Below are 18,578 nucleotides of genomic sequence, written 5' to 3' on the forward strand. Positions count from 1 at the left end.
AAAAAGGGCGGGATGGAACGCATTTATTTAGAATATATGCATATAAACGTGTACAGTACTATGTACTGTACTTCTTTACTTGCATATCATAACCTCTTTGGAAAGTAGAAAGGAGGACTTGTAAGAGGTGCTTTTGGGGTCATAACGGGGTCAGCCATTGTACAGCGCCCCTGAAAGTTTCAAGTTTCAAAGTTTTTTGTCACATTCAGGTGATACATGGTATAACTTGCAGTGAAATGCTTTTATACAACTGCCCGGTCACATTAATACCGAATACAAAGGGGAAAAGAACACGTAAAGTACAAAATAGAAAAAACTTTGCAAAAATATAGAAAAATGTATGAGATAAAAAGTAGATATAATTATTTTAAAAGGTGCAATGTAAGCCTTTAGTGAATACAGTGTGCGTAAAGCTGAAAGGGTTATTGCCATCACAGCTTTTAGATATTTAGCAAATGGGAAAATGCAACACTGCAGCAGGGATGACCTGGGTCTGTTCGTTCCATCAGCAGAGTGATCACGCAAACAATTACAGCACAGAATCTTAATTCGTGTCGCAGTTCATTTTATTTCCACTGGACATTCACACCTTGCAGCAATCACAGTAATTGAAAAGAGCCAAACCATTTTTCTCCAGGTAATATCAAATAGATTAAGTACAAAATGATCAGCATGGTGAATAAACTGTAAATAAAGTGACGCAAATAAATGTGTGTATGATTTGGGTAAATAGGCTTATTTATAACACGTACATCGTTAGAGCACGTTTGTTCTTTTTTTCCTTTATTGGACAATAATGGGCAGCTGTAGCCTATAGCGGTTAAGGTACTGGACTAGTAATCAAAAAAATCGCTGGTTCAAGCCCCACCACTGTTAGATTGTCACTGTTGGGCCCTTGAGCAAGGCCCTTAACCTTCAGTTGTTTAGACAGTACACTGTCACAGTACTGTAAGTCGTTTGGATAAAAGCATCTGCTAAATGCTGTAAATGTAAATATAATGGCAGTGTTCAAAAGAATGCGTCAAACCATACAGCCGCGCCTGTTTTAGCTTTTATCTTAAGTTTTAAGTTTTTAAGCCATGTTAGGAGCTATTTAAAATCATTCTTAGAAGCTTTATGAACACAACTCCACAATTTCTGTATTTTAGGCCCAATTCACTATACATCAATGCATGTGTGCTTCCAGCAAAAGCAGCCTTTGTCAACCAATGTAACAACAAAGAGTTTAAGAACCACTGCTATACACAGGGTGTCCCATACCTCCTCATTCTCAATAAAAAGGAGGGATTATTCCAAAAATACTACATTTGATTTTTGAAGTTATCTAATGAATTTACTTTAAATTAATTTAAGAAAACTCTAATGAATTTATAGCCTTAATGCTAGACAAACTCTTCTAATGCAGCTATGGTTAGCAAGCTATCAGGGTGTTAGCTGAATGGTATTGTGGTAAATCTAAATTATGACTAAAAATCTAAATAGACTAGCATGCTAAAAGGGCTGTAATAAAATAAATTGTGAATGTCACTAATTTAATTTTGATGAATTATAAAAGTGCAAGTTGTTTAAAGACAATATTTTAACCTTTAAGGATAAAATGAAATTGGTTGGTTATGTTTAGCACAGACACTGTTTGTTTGTTTATTAGGATTTTAATGTCATGTTTACACTTTTAGTTACATTCATGACAGGAACAGTAGTCACTAATTAAACAAGATTCATCACTTCTCAAGGTTATATCAAACACAGTCATGGACAATTCACCTCACTTGCATGTCTTTGGACTGTGGGAGGAAACCAGAGCTCCCGGGGGAAACCCACGCAGACACGGGGAGAACATGCAAACTCCACACAGAAAGGCCCCACCTGGGGATTGAACCCAGGTCCTTCTTGCTGTGAGGCGACAGTGCTACACAGACACATGAGGGCTGTATTTTATGCCAAAAACTTAAAATAAGGAATTTTATAGCTAAGATAAAAGTTATTATCAAAAAGGTCAACAAAAAAACAGATTTTGTGAAAGTTATATTTATACCATACACTGATAAATAAATGACACAAACGAGTATTATAAACATTTTATTAAGATTTCAGATATTTGCAGACAGTAAGTTTTGAACAGTAACAGTCTGAACATTTACAAGCATGTTTAATTAAAAAATAAATCAGTAATATTAACATCAATACATTCTATTTATAAATTCTAACATGAATTAGTATAAAATAAATGTAAAACTACTTACAGTTTTGTAGTAACGGAAGCAGATGGTTCTTCTTTTGACACAGGTGGCTTTAAATGAATTAATGTCCACAATCCACTATCACAACTCACAATCCAGTGAAGTGTAAAACAATGAAATTTGCTTTCGACTCGTTGGGTGTGCAGACCATTATCACCCAGTATTTTACATGGTGAATCCTCTCAGTAATAGCTGCACCAACTTATTTAATAATCTTTACTGTGTCCAGGGGAGGTATTTTCATTCAATACAAATCTAATATCTGATTATTTTAAGTCGTAAGATAGCCAAGTGGCACCTTTACTGCTTTGGTCAAATAAAAAAAATTACTAAAAGACTCTGACATTCTAACATTAACCTAAACCACTATTCTATTGTGGAAAGATGTTGGAGTAAAGGATCTTACCTACAGTACCTCAGGGTCACCTGAAGATAAACTGTTCACAACTTCATATCTGCAACTTCAAAAACTGAAAAACAATGTGAAGTAAAAACACCAGTGAGTAAAACATCCAAAAAATTGGCATGATAGAAATGAAAAATATTATTTCCACTTACCTCAAATGTAATCAGTCATGACATGTTCGGTATTTAACACTTGCTTTCTCTATAAGCATAAAGGGTGATGTAGCCAACACAGAATACTAATAATACATACACACACCAGCCACTTTTTTTAATGGTCCGTCTACTACACGTTGATTGGTTATTTTATAATCTGCATGTACCATATAAATTCACTTTGTGTGTATGAAATCACTCAGAAATCACACAGCTCTGTTAACCATATCAACCACTTCAACCTATTAATCAAAAGAAAGTAACCCCCTCTGACCAGATATTATTTAGAAAGGGGACCATTTTTAATGCTGAAATAACACAAACATGGTAATAACATTGTTATGTTAAACTGGTTTAAGTGTTTTGGGTGCAGGCTTTTTTACACACTGTCATTGTCAATGCTGGGAGTGAAAATAGTGGTTAAACCAAAACCATAAAGCCAAAAGAGTTCTGTGATCAAAAAATGTCCAATAATAAAAAGCTACTATAGAATGAACTGTACACCAATAAAGCATAATAGACACCTAAACAGTTTACAGTATTTACAGTATTTAAAAGCCCCAGTTTTACCACAGTACTTGATACACTAATATTAAATCACTGCACTGCCATGAATGGTCCACCAGCCAAATAATATTTGGTCAGTGCAGGCCATAAGGAGGCCCCTTGTTTATGTATAGACAGGGTGACAAGTGTGCAGAGCAATAAATAGACCACAGTCAGTAACTATATACCCACAAAGTGCATCTATATGGTATATGTATGGCTATATGTAGCTCATAAAATGGCCAATAAATGTCAGTACAAGATAGGTTTACCTAATAAAATGGCTAATAAGTGTAGATGTCCAGTCTTGCCTCAGACCAGACCACAGTTGAATGGTAATGTGAGCTAAACTGGAATTCTTAAATGCTGATTTAAATGAGCATTTACAGTACATTATACAGGCAAGCTGTAGCCTAGTGGTTAAGGCACAGGACTAGTAATCCGAAGGTTGCTGGTTCAAGCCCTACCACTGCTAGGTTGCTGCTGTTGGGCCCTTGAGCAAGGCCCTTAAACTTCAGTTGCTCAGACTGTATACTGTAACTGTAATGTAATTCGCTTTGGATAAAGGCATCTGCTAATGCCGAAAATGTAAAATTTAGAAAACTGTTTCTTAATATTTGTCAGATCAACAAAATTTAAGACTTAGCAGATTATGGTAAAGATCACAATTAAGTTTCTCAACTATCGGATGTGCTCTGCAATGAACTAGGGTCCTGTTAGGGTTGTTACTACTTTGCACTTAGTGATTCATGGAAAAGTGATTCTGACAGGATAAAGCAATGGTAAAACATGAAAATTATCAAGTGAAAACCTTTTTAAACATGGAAAACACAATAACACAACTATTTAAACATAAAATTATAAACATGCGATGCAGATTTCTTACACAATAAATTTCTGGATTTCTTAGCAGTAATCAAAACTAATCAGGAAGGAGGTATTCTACTTGACGGCGCAATTTCGATTATCAGGAATACATAGAGCAGGTTTTTAATAAGAACTGCCTATGACTTGTGAGTCTTGTAACCTGCAACCCCAGTTTAAAACAAAAGAATAATAATCAACGGAATTAAATAAGATGATCATTTGTGAATTAGCTGTTTTTAACTGTCTCTAGGTGTATATAAGTTGGGGTGGGTGAGTGAGGGGTGACTGGCGATGCCTCGCACCTAGTGTTTTAGGGAAGGCCCTAAATTCAACATATTTCTGATTAGTGCTTAGCAGTTACTGTAATTAAATGAACCTAATCAGCAGACAAATCTTACTTTCATAGTGTTAATACATTTAGATAAATGTATTTTTCGACATTACTCTGACATTACAATACCTTTTGGTAAAATCTGGCACTCTCTGGGCATATATTGTTTAATATATATTTGGTCAGGGTCACATCGAATCTGGTTTCACTAGGAACACTGGGTGCAGGGCAGGAATAACCTACACTTAACAAATCACTGTGTTTTACAAACCAGCACCAACTTTTTCAGAAATTAGCTTTGAGTTTAGAGATTGTATTATTATTTCACTTATTACACAATTTGGATCCCAACAGTGGCAAATGACAAGTGGCAATTGGTGGGGCTTGAACCAGCAACCTTCAGTAGTCCTGTACCTTATCCGCTGAGCTACCACTGTCCTAACTTTTTATTTTTAATAAGTAGTTTTACTAGTTTTTCAGCTTTTTGCAAAGAGAGATAGAACATGACTGCTATAAATATTTAGAGTTAACACTGATGTTTGTAGTTCTCAGTAACCTGTTCACTGCACAGTTTAGACGATTTTTTTCTAAATATTAATTTCTTACTCGGCATTTGGTTTCCTAAAAATGCTCCAGCAGTGCCACAATATACTTTCTATACACACCATGTCAGGACTGGTGTTATATGAGCAGAGGTATCTTTGGGTGTGTCCAGTAAAGTAGATTCCAGGAACAGGTTTTAAGAAATACTGGTTAATCATGAGATCATGATTCAAGTGTGAGCAGATCTAATTTTGGTGAATAATACTACATACATACTACACTAAAATACTATTAAAACCAATTATATTTATGAATGTGACACCAACATTACAGGAGCTGCAATCATAACTGTGTAACTGATCACTAAATGCACGTTTTTTTACACCTGTAGTACAAAAATAAGTTTATATTTACCTAAACCACTAGATTAAAATGAGCTGATTCTTAAACAGTTTATGTGCATTTTAATAATTTAAGTACATTATAAACTAAATATAGTATTCTAACATGTTTTTATTAAAGGACAAGCTAATAATAGTCTGTTGGCAGATCAAAGAAATGCATGTCAACTAGCTTTTGTTGCCAACATCCTTTAAAAGATAAATTTGCCAAATGTAAAAAAATTTGATTGTTTTACTGATCAGCCAAAACTAAAATTCTGCACTAATATTTGCAAATTGATTACCTTTGATAAAGATTTTGTGATTGTCATGTGATTTTTATGTAATGAGTCTATGAGGGTTTTAATCTTTATAAATAATTTATTAAGGAGTTTGTAATTTTTATATATTTAACTATTTTAAATAAACAGTCAGTTGGTCCTCATAAATTTATAACTGCTAACAACACAGGCTGATATCCAACACAAATACCAACCTTACCAACGTAATAGGAAATTAAAACTCTGTGCTACACTGTGCTACGTGTAATGACTTACCTTTTAAAAGTGTTTTTTCCCACAATCTTCCAAGTTTAACCACTGCTGAAACATGATTTTGTAAGTACACAAGTGTCCAGTGTTTAAAGTAAAAGAGTTAGTTTAATCTACCAGTTTAGTCACATATTGTTAAATCCTAGGGATGTCCTGACCCAATCCAGCAGACTACTGTTAGGGTAAATTAAGGTACATTAATGACTCCTAGCATTTACACTAAACTCTTCCTGATCCTATTGCACTTTTCATTCTGGTGATGTAGTACACATTTACAGCAGTGAAAAATGTCATACATGATGGCTATGGCAAAGGTTTTGTGTTGGGCAGTAACATTGATTAAAAAAAAAAACTAAAAAGACTTTATATAAATTTCTTTTATATTTATATATTTATATTTTTGGCATTCAGCAGACGCCTTTATCCAAAGTGACTTACAGTAGTGTAACACCATACAGTCTAAGCAACTGAGGGTTAAGGGCCTTGCTCAAGGGCTGCACAGCAGTAACCTGGCAGAGGTGGGGCTTGAACCATTGACCTTCTGATTACTGGTCCAGTACCTTAACCACTAGGCTACAACTGCCCTACTAGGTTTTTACTACTTTAGCTGAATAGTAAAAAACATTTTACATAGTACTGGAATTAAAGTTAAATATTTGCTATTGTCTATGTAAACAGTATTAATATATATTTTGTATTAAGTCACTATTCTGGCATAAGTTCATGTTTACCAGATCAAAGGGCTAAAAGTATTAAGCACTGTGCATTAACGCAAGAGTTGGGAGTCAAATCCTTTTCATCGAAGACAGCATATAGCTTAGTTAATTTAGGTGTTATCTTCATAAACTGACAATTGTATTATGCAGATATTAAACAAACCAAATAAATTAATATAGTAAAATAGAAACAGTTATCAGTTTATGGACAACAGACAGTTTTGCAATATAACACTGCACTAAAATTATGTTGCTAATTAAATAACTTAAATTTCTATAATAAAAAAAACAGATAAATATCACTGTTGTACTTATAAAGCCTTATTTAAGGTCTGTGGTATAATTTGTCTATTTAAACTCCTTTCAACTGCCCTGTTTTGCCCTTTGCTGCATCCATAAATCTCCTCTTTGGCTTTACTCTCCTCTTTCTCCCTATGTACCGTAAGCCCCACCTGTACATGCCCAAACCAAACTTAATCTCTCCTCCCTAACTGTCCCTCTAAAAAAACTCATCCCTAATCTTGTCCATCCTCATCACTACCAGTGAGCAGCATCTTTATCTCAGCCACCTCCAGCTCCCTCTCCTGTCTTTAAGTCAGTACCACTACTTTCAAGCCATGACGTATATAGCGATATTTGAAGTATATATTTTTTAATATAACAAGTTATTTATGTAGCAGTTTACTGCTACTAATTTGTCTGGATGTACTAATTCATTCACTGCTAATGCTAATCAAATTATTATATTATTCATATACTAGCATCTTTCATTATTATCTTTCAACTTCTCTTAGATAGGTTGTAGTTTTAATAAAAAATCTAGCTTTGGAGCAGCTAAGTTATAATTTAATGTTAGTTTAGTTTATGTATAATTTAGCTAGCTAGAAGTACAATAAATCTTCTAACGGCCATCTGCATTATTTAATTAAATTTTGTATTTATTTTTTTTTCCAAAATAACCAAAACCCAGATGCTTACAACATACTAATTGGATAATGCATCTAATGCCAACATTGTTATTGGTAAAAATTACACTAAAGCAGCAAGTGCTGGACAATTCAAATTAATCCTTAAAAATGGTTTGATGCTGGATGTATTTGCAATACTTTTATCAGTCCAGATCAAATTAAAAGTTTACTTTCAACTATACAGACATTTTTCTTTGCCCATGTTGTTTATTAATTTCACTGTGCTTTTAGAATGACTATATATTATTACTATCTAAATAATGAAATAATGTATGTGCAGGTGAATGTATAATTTAAAAAAATGTATCTATTAGTTCCTAACTGCAAACATTTAATGTTAAATAAGAAGCAAAAAGTGGTCTCAAGACATCCCTAGTTAAAGTCCTTATCTTGAACAAGCATAATGTGAATAATTTTAGTCATAAATAAATAAATAAGCTATGTCCAGTAGTTACCCAATCTTCGACAGTTCAGTGATGCAGGCCTAATTTGCAAAACAGTCACTGCAAGGAAAAAACTAAAACAACAGTCAAATCCTACCAAGTCACCGTTATTCTATCTTTATACTTACCTGCTTTGAAAACAGGCCCTGATATAAAGTACACTACCCCCACTCACCGCCACCTGGCTGGTACTCACTTCCGGATGACCTGAGGAAGAGCTGATGGAGGTGAGTGCATGTTACTATGGAGGGAAACAAGAGGTCTGTTCTTTCTCTCCAGCTGAAGCTCCATGCAAGCAAACTCATCCATCTGTTACTTGTGCAGGTGAAGAAAACTGGCAGTCTAGTTGGCAAAACTTGTATTTCTGGGTCGCTCCATTAAAGGATGGTCAATTCAACACTGAACAGGAGTGTGTTTAAAACTTCTGTGACAAAAGTAAACGCAGGAAGACGAAACTCCGGCTTTCCCTTCGAGGTCTGTGCCGGCCTTATAACTTTTAAGGGAGCTTATAACTTGTTATAATCACGCTCCTTTTTCTGATCACGAAATTCCTCTTCCTGATATTTCAATGCAGTGATCAAACAAATTCAAATGTGCAAAACCAAATGATGGAATAAACAAATGCCTGCTCCACCGAAATAGAAAGCATTCAAATTTGACATTAACACACAGGGACTTGTGCTGGCAATGCAAAGCAGTTGAGTTACTGCAGACCTGACTGCATCCAGCCGAATCATGTAGGGAAGAACCTCTGAGCTTCCGGAAACCAGTGGCAGTGCTGGAACAAAGATTTCATAATTGAAGCTCTCCTGTTACTCTGTTCAGCAGTGCAGCAGAAGCCTGTTATTTTCAGGCTAGACCGATTCAAAAGCCTTTTCCTTTTTTCTTTTACTTCCCTTGGTATAAAGGGCAAACTCGAACAGCAGTACGCATAAACAGCCGTTAATTTGTAAAGCCGGGCAACTCCGGACTGAAAAAAAAAAAACTGATCAACAAACATGGCACCATGGGCGCACACGCTCCTGACTCTTGTCATCACTGATCCTGGGGTGGCACACACAGTTGGGAATTTCTCTTTCCTCAGCAGACAAATCAGCAACAATTCCATTGAAAACACAACCGCAAAGCAGCAGCAAATGGTCTTCGATTCATTTCCAACGAATGAACATTTCTCCTTCAAATGAAACAATTTATTGACAGCAAGACAAAATTTCTGTGTATATGTAGACAGCCACTTTTGAGCTTTGCAAGGAGTGTATGACCGATTCCTTTTTTTTCCTCTCCTTTAAGAAATCAGGTAAACACATCACAAAGCAAGGTGGTCATATTTCCGTTTAAATATGGGAAGTGTAAGCACAAAAACAATTACACAAATGTGAAGCTGCTCTCAGCGAGAATACACAATCACTAAACGGAAAGCTCTTGCTCTTTTGCATCCAAAGGGCTCTGTGGGAAGTCCTCTGCTGCAAAGGTCCTTATTTCATCCTGCGACATTGATACTGAAAGTACAGCATCTCCAATTATCCATACATAGAGAACAGTTTTTTGTTTCATTTACAAACCAGTCAGCCTTAAAATGCAATCTAGATTGATGATAAAACTGATAAAGTAATAACACAGAAGACATTCGGTAATACAGAACTCAGACAATGCAAAAACGTAACATTATAGAAAGCCAAACACATTCTGATCTAGGGGCTTAAATTTATGCAATCAGCTAGCATTCTGAAACTGTATGAACACACTGATGATCACTGAGAAAACCTCAACATAACTCATCATTTAACATGAAACATGTTTAATTGCAGGGCTGCACATGTAAGAATAAACTATTACTGTAGAGAATTTGTATACAGTTACCACATGGTCTTAAATGTCATCAATGCAGTCCCTGACAACTTAGTTATTGCAAAGAACCACAGCTGTTTATTTAATACACCTCTAAATGCGCTGTAGAAATGGACAAATCAAATTTTACTAGTCCACCCATTAGGCAAAGCGATTCTCTAATCTGCTTGCTCAGTTTTTAGCTTTTGGTTGGTCAGAAAAATAAACAAGACTTTTTTTTTTTTAATCAGCATAATTTTATTTAAATGCTAGTCAGCCAATTACGTAAATTAATATTATTTTAAAACGGTTATTAAGAGATATGATGGGCAAGTGACTTCTCCCTCACCTGGGGCAAAGTTACAGTTACTGAAGGCAACAATACAACCCACACAGATTCCCAGTGCCAATGTACCACCAAGTCAGCTGTGCTACTCTGCCACCCTGAGTCACTTGCTTACTGGACTAATAGAATATGCCAGGTTGGAGAGGAAATCTGCTTGCCCTGGGCAGCCAGGCTAGTGATTTGTCCATCTCTGTTTTAAAAGGTAATGAATATGAATCTGTTACCAAGTATCGGTACCTCGGATAATACAGGCTCAAACCTATTGATTGGTATCAGATTAGCTTTAACATATTTTCCAAACCAAAAAACTCCTAGTATTCATTTTCTGTAAACTTAATATGTAGACTATAATTATACATTTTCATTACAGACATAACATTCTACAGTATTTTACTCTTATTATTTTTATGTTTAGCATCAGTTATGAGAATTTCTGTATCAGATCAGTATTTCTATTGACCAATACCCGGAGCACCAATATCAAAATTGACTGGGAATTTGAAAACAATAATAACAATAATAAAATATAATTAATAATTGACTGATTGTGCAACCCTACTTAACATAAACCATAGGTCAATAAAGTTGACACAGAACAATTATATGATCATGAATGCATTTCTACATTTATCAAATCAGAATTAACTGTTTTACTCGTATTTTTGTACCTGCTCGACAACTGAACAATTCGTTTAATGTGGCATGTAACAAAATTCTGACAACTGAAAAAGCCACATGCATGACATACTGCCATCATACTGAAAAAAAAAAAAAAAAAAAACATACTGTTTTTTATTTTTATATTTTGTCCTCTGGGGTAAGATTACTTAAAAAATAGAACCATAATAAAATCACTGAAATCAGTAGAAACTAGTGGCTTCTTTAACACAAATTATCAGGTAGAAAAGAAAAAAGCAACCTGGAAAATGTCTCCATGTAACCACACTTGGCTCGACCTTGTCAAACAAAATGTCAAAGGACCTCTAATTATACGTTGTGTAATGATCAAATGGCTTCTGTTAGACATAAAAGACCAAAATAATCAGATTAATGTTGATTTTGTGTATAATTAAATATTAAAGGAATTTTGAGGCCACATTAACTGCTTGCCCAGTAGCACACAGATCAACACAATACTACAGCTGTTTATACAACGTTAATTTATAATTCCTCCAGTTTCAAAACAGGACAATAGTCAACATGCAGTTCTAAATTAGTTCTGGATTGTATTAGGTGAACTACTGAACACCACACCTAGTTTACACGTCTATGTTATTTCTGATAACTGATTGTTTCAAGCCTTAAACCACAATGACTTAACTTTCTTTAAATAAAAAAATATATCCTACACAAATCAACATAATCTGTGTTATACATATCTATATATGGGCAACTGCTTAAATCAAATGGCTAAGCAAAATAATTAGGATCCCAAACAGTACAATGTATCATGTGAATATTTAGTTTTTTTTACTGTATTATCTGTCTTCCACAGTTTTATACAGTTGTACAATGATAATTTGGTTTGAACACACAGTTTGCAATGGTAAGTAAATTTTTGTAATATGAATACCAATTCTGCTATATGTAATGTATTATTCATGCATTGTATTTGGCAGAACAGATGACATTCTCTATTTATAACCAATTAAACTAGAACTGCTGCACCAGGTTTAACAGAGCATGCAAATGAGACATTTCTTTTTAAAAAATGCTTTTTTTTGTGTGGGGGATTTCTGATTTTTAGGATGCTCCACGAACAATGATCATAACCAGGAAGTCCTCTTCTGTTTTGGCAAGAGCTTTCGCAGAGGAATCTAAGAACTGCTGAGAGAACTCGCAGGGTGGAAACGCATGCAGCACCCCCGCGTTGTCTTTATCGCGAGTGCCGCCGACAGGTAAGCTGATAACCCCGGCTGCCTGCTTTTGCTTCAGGTATGACACCAGGTTGCGGAGAGGACGCTGAGTCGAAGCTGCAGGATCCGATGATGAAGCGTCGTCCGAGCTGCCAGGAACTGCGAGGAGAATGGCGTACCCGCCTGGGCCTGCGACTTTGATGCGCCGTGACACCTCGTCCATCTTGGGCTGGTCGAGCCGAAGCCGCTGTGTGATGCGGAGCTGCGTCACCTTTCCCCCAGTGCTGCCATCAATCAGGAGGCTGCTGGCCACGCCGAGGTCTCCATCTAGGATGTGCATGATTGCAGGGAAGTTGCTGTTTTTCAGAAGTAGCATTCCATTCCAGGCCATGCTTAACTTTCCACCAGCATCTTGTTTGGACGAATGGCTGTTTTTGGAGCTCCCTTCAGGTCGCTCTCTCTTTGTGGGCCCTTTGCCTGCTTCTGCCGCTTTGCGTTTTCTCTCTGATGGGCTGGTGCCTATGCTGGACTCGGACAGACTGCTGTTGCTCTTTAGGCGTTTATCTCCAGGAGCCCTGTCCAGACTGCTGCGCCGCTCTCTAGCTGGTGAAGGTCGATCTGCTCTTGTAGGTCGCTCTGAGTCACTGTAGCGGCCTTCACGGCTGCTGCCTCCAGGACTGCCCTCAGTGGACAGGGCTCTCCGGCGTCGGGCTGCCCATTCACTGCTGCTGTCGGGTGAGCATTCTAGATGGCGGCCATCCTCCATAAGTCGCCGTTTACGTGCTGCATCTCTGCTTGGCAACTCCCGCTCTAGGGACCAGGGCTCTCTGGGTCGCCGATCGCGTTCCAAGTGCTCCAAAGGTTCGAACGCAGGGGTCCTTACACGTTCACGTAAAGCAGGGGCCGGCCAGTCCGCACTAGCATAGAGCTCCCTTTCTCTAAAATGGAGTGGCGGAGGAGTCCTTTCTCTGACACGAATTGTTTCAGGGGTGGCACGATGAACAAAGGGCTCGGCCACAACTTCGTAATGTGGCATGGGAAGCGGCTGCAGGAACTGCTGTTGGTAACGGTGCTCAGTGTCTGCAAAATCCACTCTGAGTCGTCTGTCCGGTCCTCCAAGAGGAAACCCACGCATGTGCGTGCAAGCTGCCTGAGCTGCGTCCAAGCTCTCGTACTGAATATAAGCCCAGGTGTCGCCTTTTCTGTAGTCTATAGTCCTAATAGTGCCAAAGCGGTCGAATTCTCTTGCTAATGCAGCCATGGGAACCCAAGGTCCAAGACCTCCCACCCACAGTCGTGTTGTTGGGGTGGCTTTCCCGTAACCGATTTTAATAGCATTTCGGCCAACCACTTTTCCAGACATGCTGATCTTTGCTCTGTGAGCCATATCCAAGTTCTCGAACTTAAGAAAGCCATATGTACTGTTTTGGCCCCGCGTGGGTCTTTTAATATCCACTTCGGTGATAGCCCCAAAGCGGTCAAATGCCCTCCTCAGGTCATTTTCTGTTACTGTAATGTCCAAGTTACCCAAAAACAATGTTCTGTTTGCTCTTTGGTCATCCTCTGGGGAAATAAAATCCTCCTCTCGAAAAGCAGCTCGTTGCAGTTCATAAGCAGGCCTTGCACGGGCTTCATAAAAGGCAAACTCCCGTTCTCTTTCCAGTTCTCTGGGTAATGGAGGTGGTGGGGGTGGAGGAAGTCGACCAAGAGCTAGCTGCTGGAGCCTGTAGTCTCTATAACCCAGTCCGGTAGGGGACAGCGGCCTCTGGGTGTGCAAATGTCTATGGCCAGCCACAGCAGGAAAATGGTCCTTGTCTATAGGGGATCGACTTCTCCTCCTGTTCATATACACCGCCTCGATTTTTAAAGGGCGATCATAGAGTACCAGGCGACCTCGGGCGTGTTTCGCAGCCCTGGCATCGTCAGGCCTCCTAAAGTTCACGAAAGCAATCCGTTCGTCATTGACGCGACTAATTTTCACACTCACGTCGCCGAATTTCTTGAACTCGTGGAACAAACCGTCCTCGATCTCCTCATCGCTGAGCTGGGAACCCAGTTCGCTGATTTTCAGGGTTTTGTACTCACTCTCGGGCGCGCTGAGCTGCTGGTTGCGCTGCTCCGAGCGTGAGTTGCCCCTGGCCGCTTCCAGAGACAGACTCGAGTTGTGGTTCTTGCCGCTAGCACTAGCTACAGGGCTAGTATAATTGTGACTGTTCGTGCGATTGGAAGCGTGTCCGTCAAAGTCCCGGCCGTCCCGTTTGTCTCCTAATAAACTCCTTCTAGCCGAGCCATCGCTTTTGGACGAACTGGTGCCATTGTTGCTTCCGCCTGAAATCGCCACAACCCCCATTTTCTTGCTGCTCGGGTGGTTTCCTCGGTCTCTCACATCGTCCACAGCTCTAGAACGCTTTTTCAGCGGCGAACGCTCTTTTCCTTTCATCTCGTATGCTCACCGCGACGTCTAACTTACACTTACAAAACAACTATGCAACTAAAACTAGCACTTTACACGGAAAATAAACTGTATTTTTTTGCTCAGTATCAGAGCAGCAAAACAACCGCATACGCCATTTTGTCTCGACGCTGGTGTTCATCCTCCTAGGAAGTTGATTGGTCGAAAAAATCTGACAGCGCTTAATACTATTGGCTGTCGCGCACGTCAATCAAGAGCTATCGACCGACGCCCAGCCGACTCGTCCCCACCAGAGCCGTAGATAGAGAGAGTTGCGACACTCCTTGATCTCGCCGCTACGCGGTCACGTGGTTCATGTAACCCTCCAATAGTTCCAAACAAACCCCCCGCTGTCATGTTCTCATATGGGACAGGCAGCAGTAAATGAAATATTAAACAGTAAATAATAAACATTTGTACAATTTCTGGGTATCTTCACCTGCCTTTACATTTACTGCATCTGCTTTAATGTCAATTTGGTATATGAAGTGGAAGATTGATGTTTATAATGACTTAATAGGTCGTTCTTGTTAACACACAGTACATTATATTAGCATACATTACATCATGCGATATCATTAAGTAGTAGAGACAATATACAGTACAGAGATTAAAGTTTTTTATGTTTTGTTTTTTACATAAACTAATCTCCCTTCACTTTCCTGAGGATTCCTGAGGAAAGTAAAAGTAGCATGATTTATTATGGCTCTGATGTTTTATTATCATTTCTGTAACAAGACTCTTGATTAATCAACTTTTAATTAATCAATTTTAGGTGAAAAGACTCTAGTGTCAGTAATTAAGCTTAACTGACTAAGCTAAATTCAGTTATACCTATTAATTAAGATAAACATGTAACATTTAGTGCTGAGCAAATGCTAAACAATAACAGTATTAAGTATATTAATGACATTAAATTCATTATTTTTTTAAAACAAAGCAACAAACAGCTAAAAATGTTTGATAAGTAGTAAAAATGAATGGGGCTCTATGGGATGTTTGGAACTATACAGAGCTCCACAACCCGGAAGCTGCACAGAAAATATGTCCCGCCCCCTTTCCAACGGTTCCCTATGGGAGTGTCGCCACTCTGTTCTCTCTACCGCTCTGGTCCCCACATTTAGCACACGCGCCCTCGTGACTCAACTTTAAAAGAAAAATGTTTTAATTACATTATTTATTTATATATAAAACTTAATAATTAAGTTGCAAAATAAGTTGACTTGTAATTATAAGGTTTTACTTCAGCTGAAAAAAGGGCGTAGTGTTTTTATCCAGTAAGGATGACCTTCGCAAAAGCAATGCAATACTGTTATGACCAACAGATGTCGCTACATAAAAATAATTTGAAATAACATTAAAAGTTAATTTTATTATAAAAATCAGAGGAAAAAATAGTAAATTGGCTAGAAATATTATTTTGGTTGAATTTTTGGTAACATTCCATAAATTTATTAGCTTAATTATTATTATTATTATTATACAGGGGCAGGTGTAATCTAGCGGTTAAGGTACTGGATTAGTAATCGAAAGGTCGCTGGTTCAAGCCCAACCACTGCCAGGTTGTCACTGTTGGGCAAGACCCTCTTGAGCAAGACCCTTTACCCTCAATTGCTTATACAATATACTGTCACAGTTCTGTAAGTCGCTTTGGATAAAAGTGTCTGTCAAAAGCCGTAAATATATTGTACCTCTTAATAATAAAATCTAAATATTATCTGAAAATTTATTTAATCATTTCTGTAGTAATTTTACAATGAGTTCTGAAGAAGCACTCGAAGATGACTGTCATGAAAGTATGCTATAAAGCTGCCATAAAGTATGCTTTTTGCAAGCATCTGGTTACCCAGAGCAGTTTTATTTCTACCCTGCTCATTTGTATACTGAGTACACTTGCAATGTATTTTCTTAACAGTTAAACAGTTTACCCCAATAGTTACAGAAGGCACTGCTGTCTTATAAGGCCAGGCTGGAATGTGACGCTTTGGGTGTGGATTGTGTTTTTGACAGCCTTGCTTTCTCTCCTCTATGGAAAACACATGTCTGGTCCCTCAAAAGCATGACCTGGTATGCTAGACTGGCACTTAATGTAATCCAGTGCTGCTATCATGACTAACATATGATGGAAAAGAGCAGTAACAACATTGCCCCAGAGCAGTCTTTTTTTAATGCTAACTTAAAATTTCATCACCATGAAACATTATGTCCTAGGCATTGTCAGCGATTCCACAGAAGAGAAAGGGGAGGTGGGGTTTCAAGGACCCTAAATAAGGGACAAATATTGTTTATAGGCAGAGAGACCAAAGAACACTGACTGTGTAAAACAATGTATTATGGTATTGTCCTGCATTTACCAAATCCAGATGAAGTTGTGCTATGCAGCACCAATAATCAAATTGAAATTTGCTTAGTTACCCTTAGTCTAGCTTGGATGATGCTTAAATGTACAGTACTAGCCGAAAGTGTGCACACACCCAGTCATACTTATGCTGGTTTATCTTTTTAAACAGCATTTTTGCTTTTAAAATAACAGTAAAGAAATACCAATAATAAAAAAAATTATTCAAAAACACCACCCAAAACCCAGAATGCTTTAGAAAGTGAATTACAAATCCAGTTCATTTATTGTATGTAGGTCAAAATATATTTTACTTGCATTGTATGTACATTAAATGGAGATTTAGCGATGTACACAAAAATAGGTGGACACTTTAGTAGGAGGTTGTTAAACATTCCATTCCAAAACCCTGGCATTAATGTGGGTTTTTCTCCCCAACTTTACAGAATCCAGGACCGTCAGACCAAACACCCCTGTTGAGCAAGCCAAGGGCGGCAGTGCCAAGAAAAAAACTCTCTTGAAATTACAGGAAGAAACCTAGAGAGGAACCAGACAGGTCACCAGACTGATATTGGATGAAAAGGTTTGGTTTGCAGTTCTCAAAAGTGAGATTGAGGGTTCTGTGCAGGCCACTGAAGTTTCTGCACTGTCGTGCTGGAACAGGAACGGGCATTGCAATACTTGGAAACATTTATTAATTATTAAATATCTTTCAAGCACATTAGCTACAGCATGGCTAAAATACCTGAACCTAAAATGCAGCATAATACTGTTCCCGCATTTTTGGAGGTTGCAAAGAGCCTTTGGTAGATCCTCCTTTTAAACACAATCATGATACCCTCACCTTTGCCATTGTCATTGTTACATTTATTTATTGTAAAAAGAAGACTTATCTAGTAATTCCGAAGGTGATAAAAATGTAGTCTGGGTGGAGTGGAGATGACTAACTCTTTATCTGAGCATCTCTTTATAGTCGACAAGTTTTATTATATCATACTTACCTGGCAGGGGCGAGACCTTAATGAAGTAGGTGGTTCACACAAGGCGAGGCTTAGCCATTGCACTACAGTTGTGCTGACCCCTGCGAATTCCCCAAATGTGAGAATCTCGACTGCATAATTTCTGATAGTGGGGGACTGTGTACGCGCTCTCCCCTGATTGCTGTGGTCTCAACTTTCCCCATGGGGATAAATAAAGGAATGTTATCTAATCACAAATGATATTTACATTATAAGAGGATGAGGTTACCAAAAACATTTGACATAGATGTGTGCTAACTTTTGGAAAAGTCTTAAAAGCTTATTAGTGTGAGCAAAATGACTTTATCCATTATTGTAATTAGGATCTGATAACATTTTACGAGTAAATAATACAAATATATATATATTTCTATTATTGGAAGCAGAAAAATAACCTTTGTTTAACAAAAAAAAAAACAAGATTATAAAACACAAAAGTTATTTATTGACTGTCATTCTACTGTAAAAAATCAGAATACATTGAAAACACAAGATTAACTGTTTAAATAAAATGGAATTCTGGTTTTAGACATTACAATGTTTATAAAAACAATTATACCTCAAATCAAGGTTATCTGAAAGAAACAACTGGTT

General features: G+C 37.6%; 1 protein-coding gene and 1 non-coding gene across 2 annotated transcripts; one reads left to right on the forward strand and one right to left on the reverse strand.

The window, feature by feature from the left end:
* Positions 1-9,314: 9,314 nt before the first annotated feature.
* rbm15 (RNA binding motif protein 15) lies at positions 9,315-14,753 on the reverse strand. The gene has a single exon (XM_062998972.1). The coding sequence runs from the start codon at positions 14,613-14,615 to the stop codon at positions 12,063-12,065; it is 2,553 nt and encodes an 850-aa protein (XP_062855042.1). The 5' UTR covers positions 14,616-14,753; the 3' UTR covers positions 9,315-12,062.
* Positions 14,754-17,958: 3,205 nt separating this feature from the next.
* Positions 17,959-18,122, forward strand: LOC134318633 (U1 spliceosomal RNA). The gene has a single exon (XR_010013414.1). It is a non-coding gene; the product is annotated as a U1 spliceosomal RNA (small nuclear RNA).
* Positions 18,123-18,578: the final 456 nt, after the last annotated feature.

This window comes from Trichomycterus rosablanca, chromosome 7 (genome assembly GCF_030014385.1).
Source record: "Trichomycterus rosablanca isolate fTriRos1 chromosome 7, fTriRos1.hap1, whole genome shotgun sequence".
NCBI classification, from domain to species: Eukaryota; Metazoa; Chordata; class Actinopteri; order Siluriformes; family Trichomycteridae; genus Trichomycterus; species Trichomycterus rosablanca.

Excerpts from the sequence above, each read along its gene's own strand:
- rbm15 (XM_062998972.1), bottom strand. The coding sequence starts at position 14,615 with ATGAAAGGAAAAGAGCGTTCGCCGCTGAAAAAGCGTTCTAGAGCTGTG.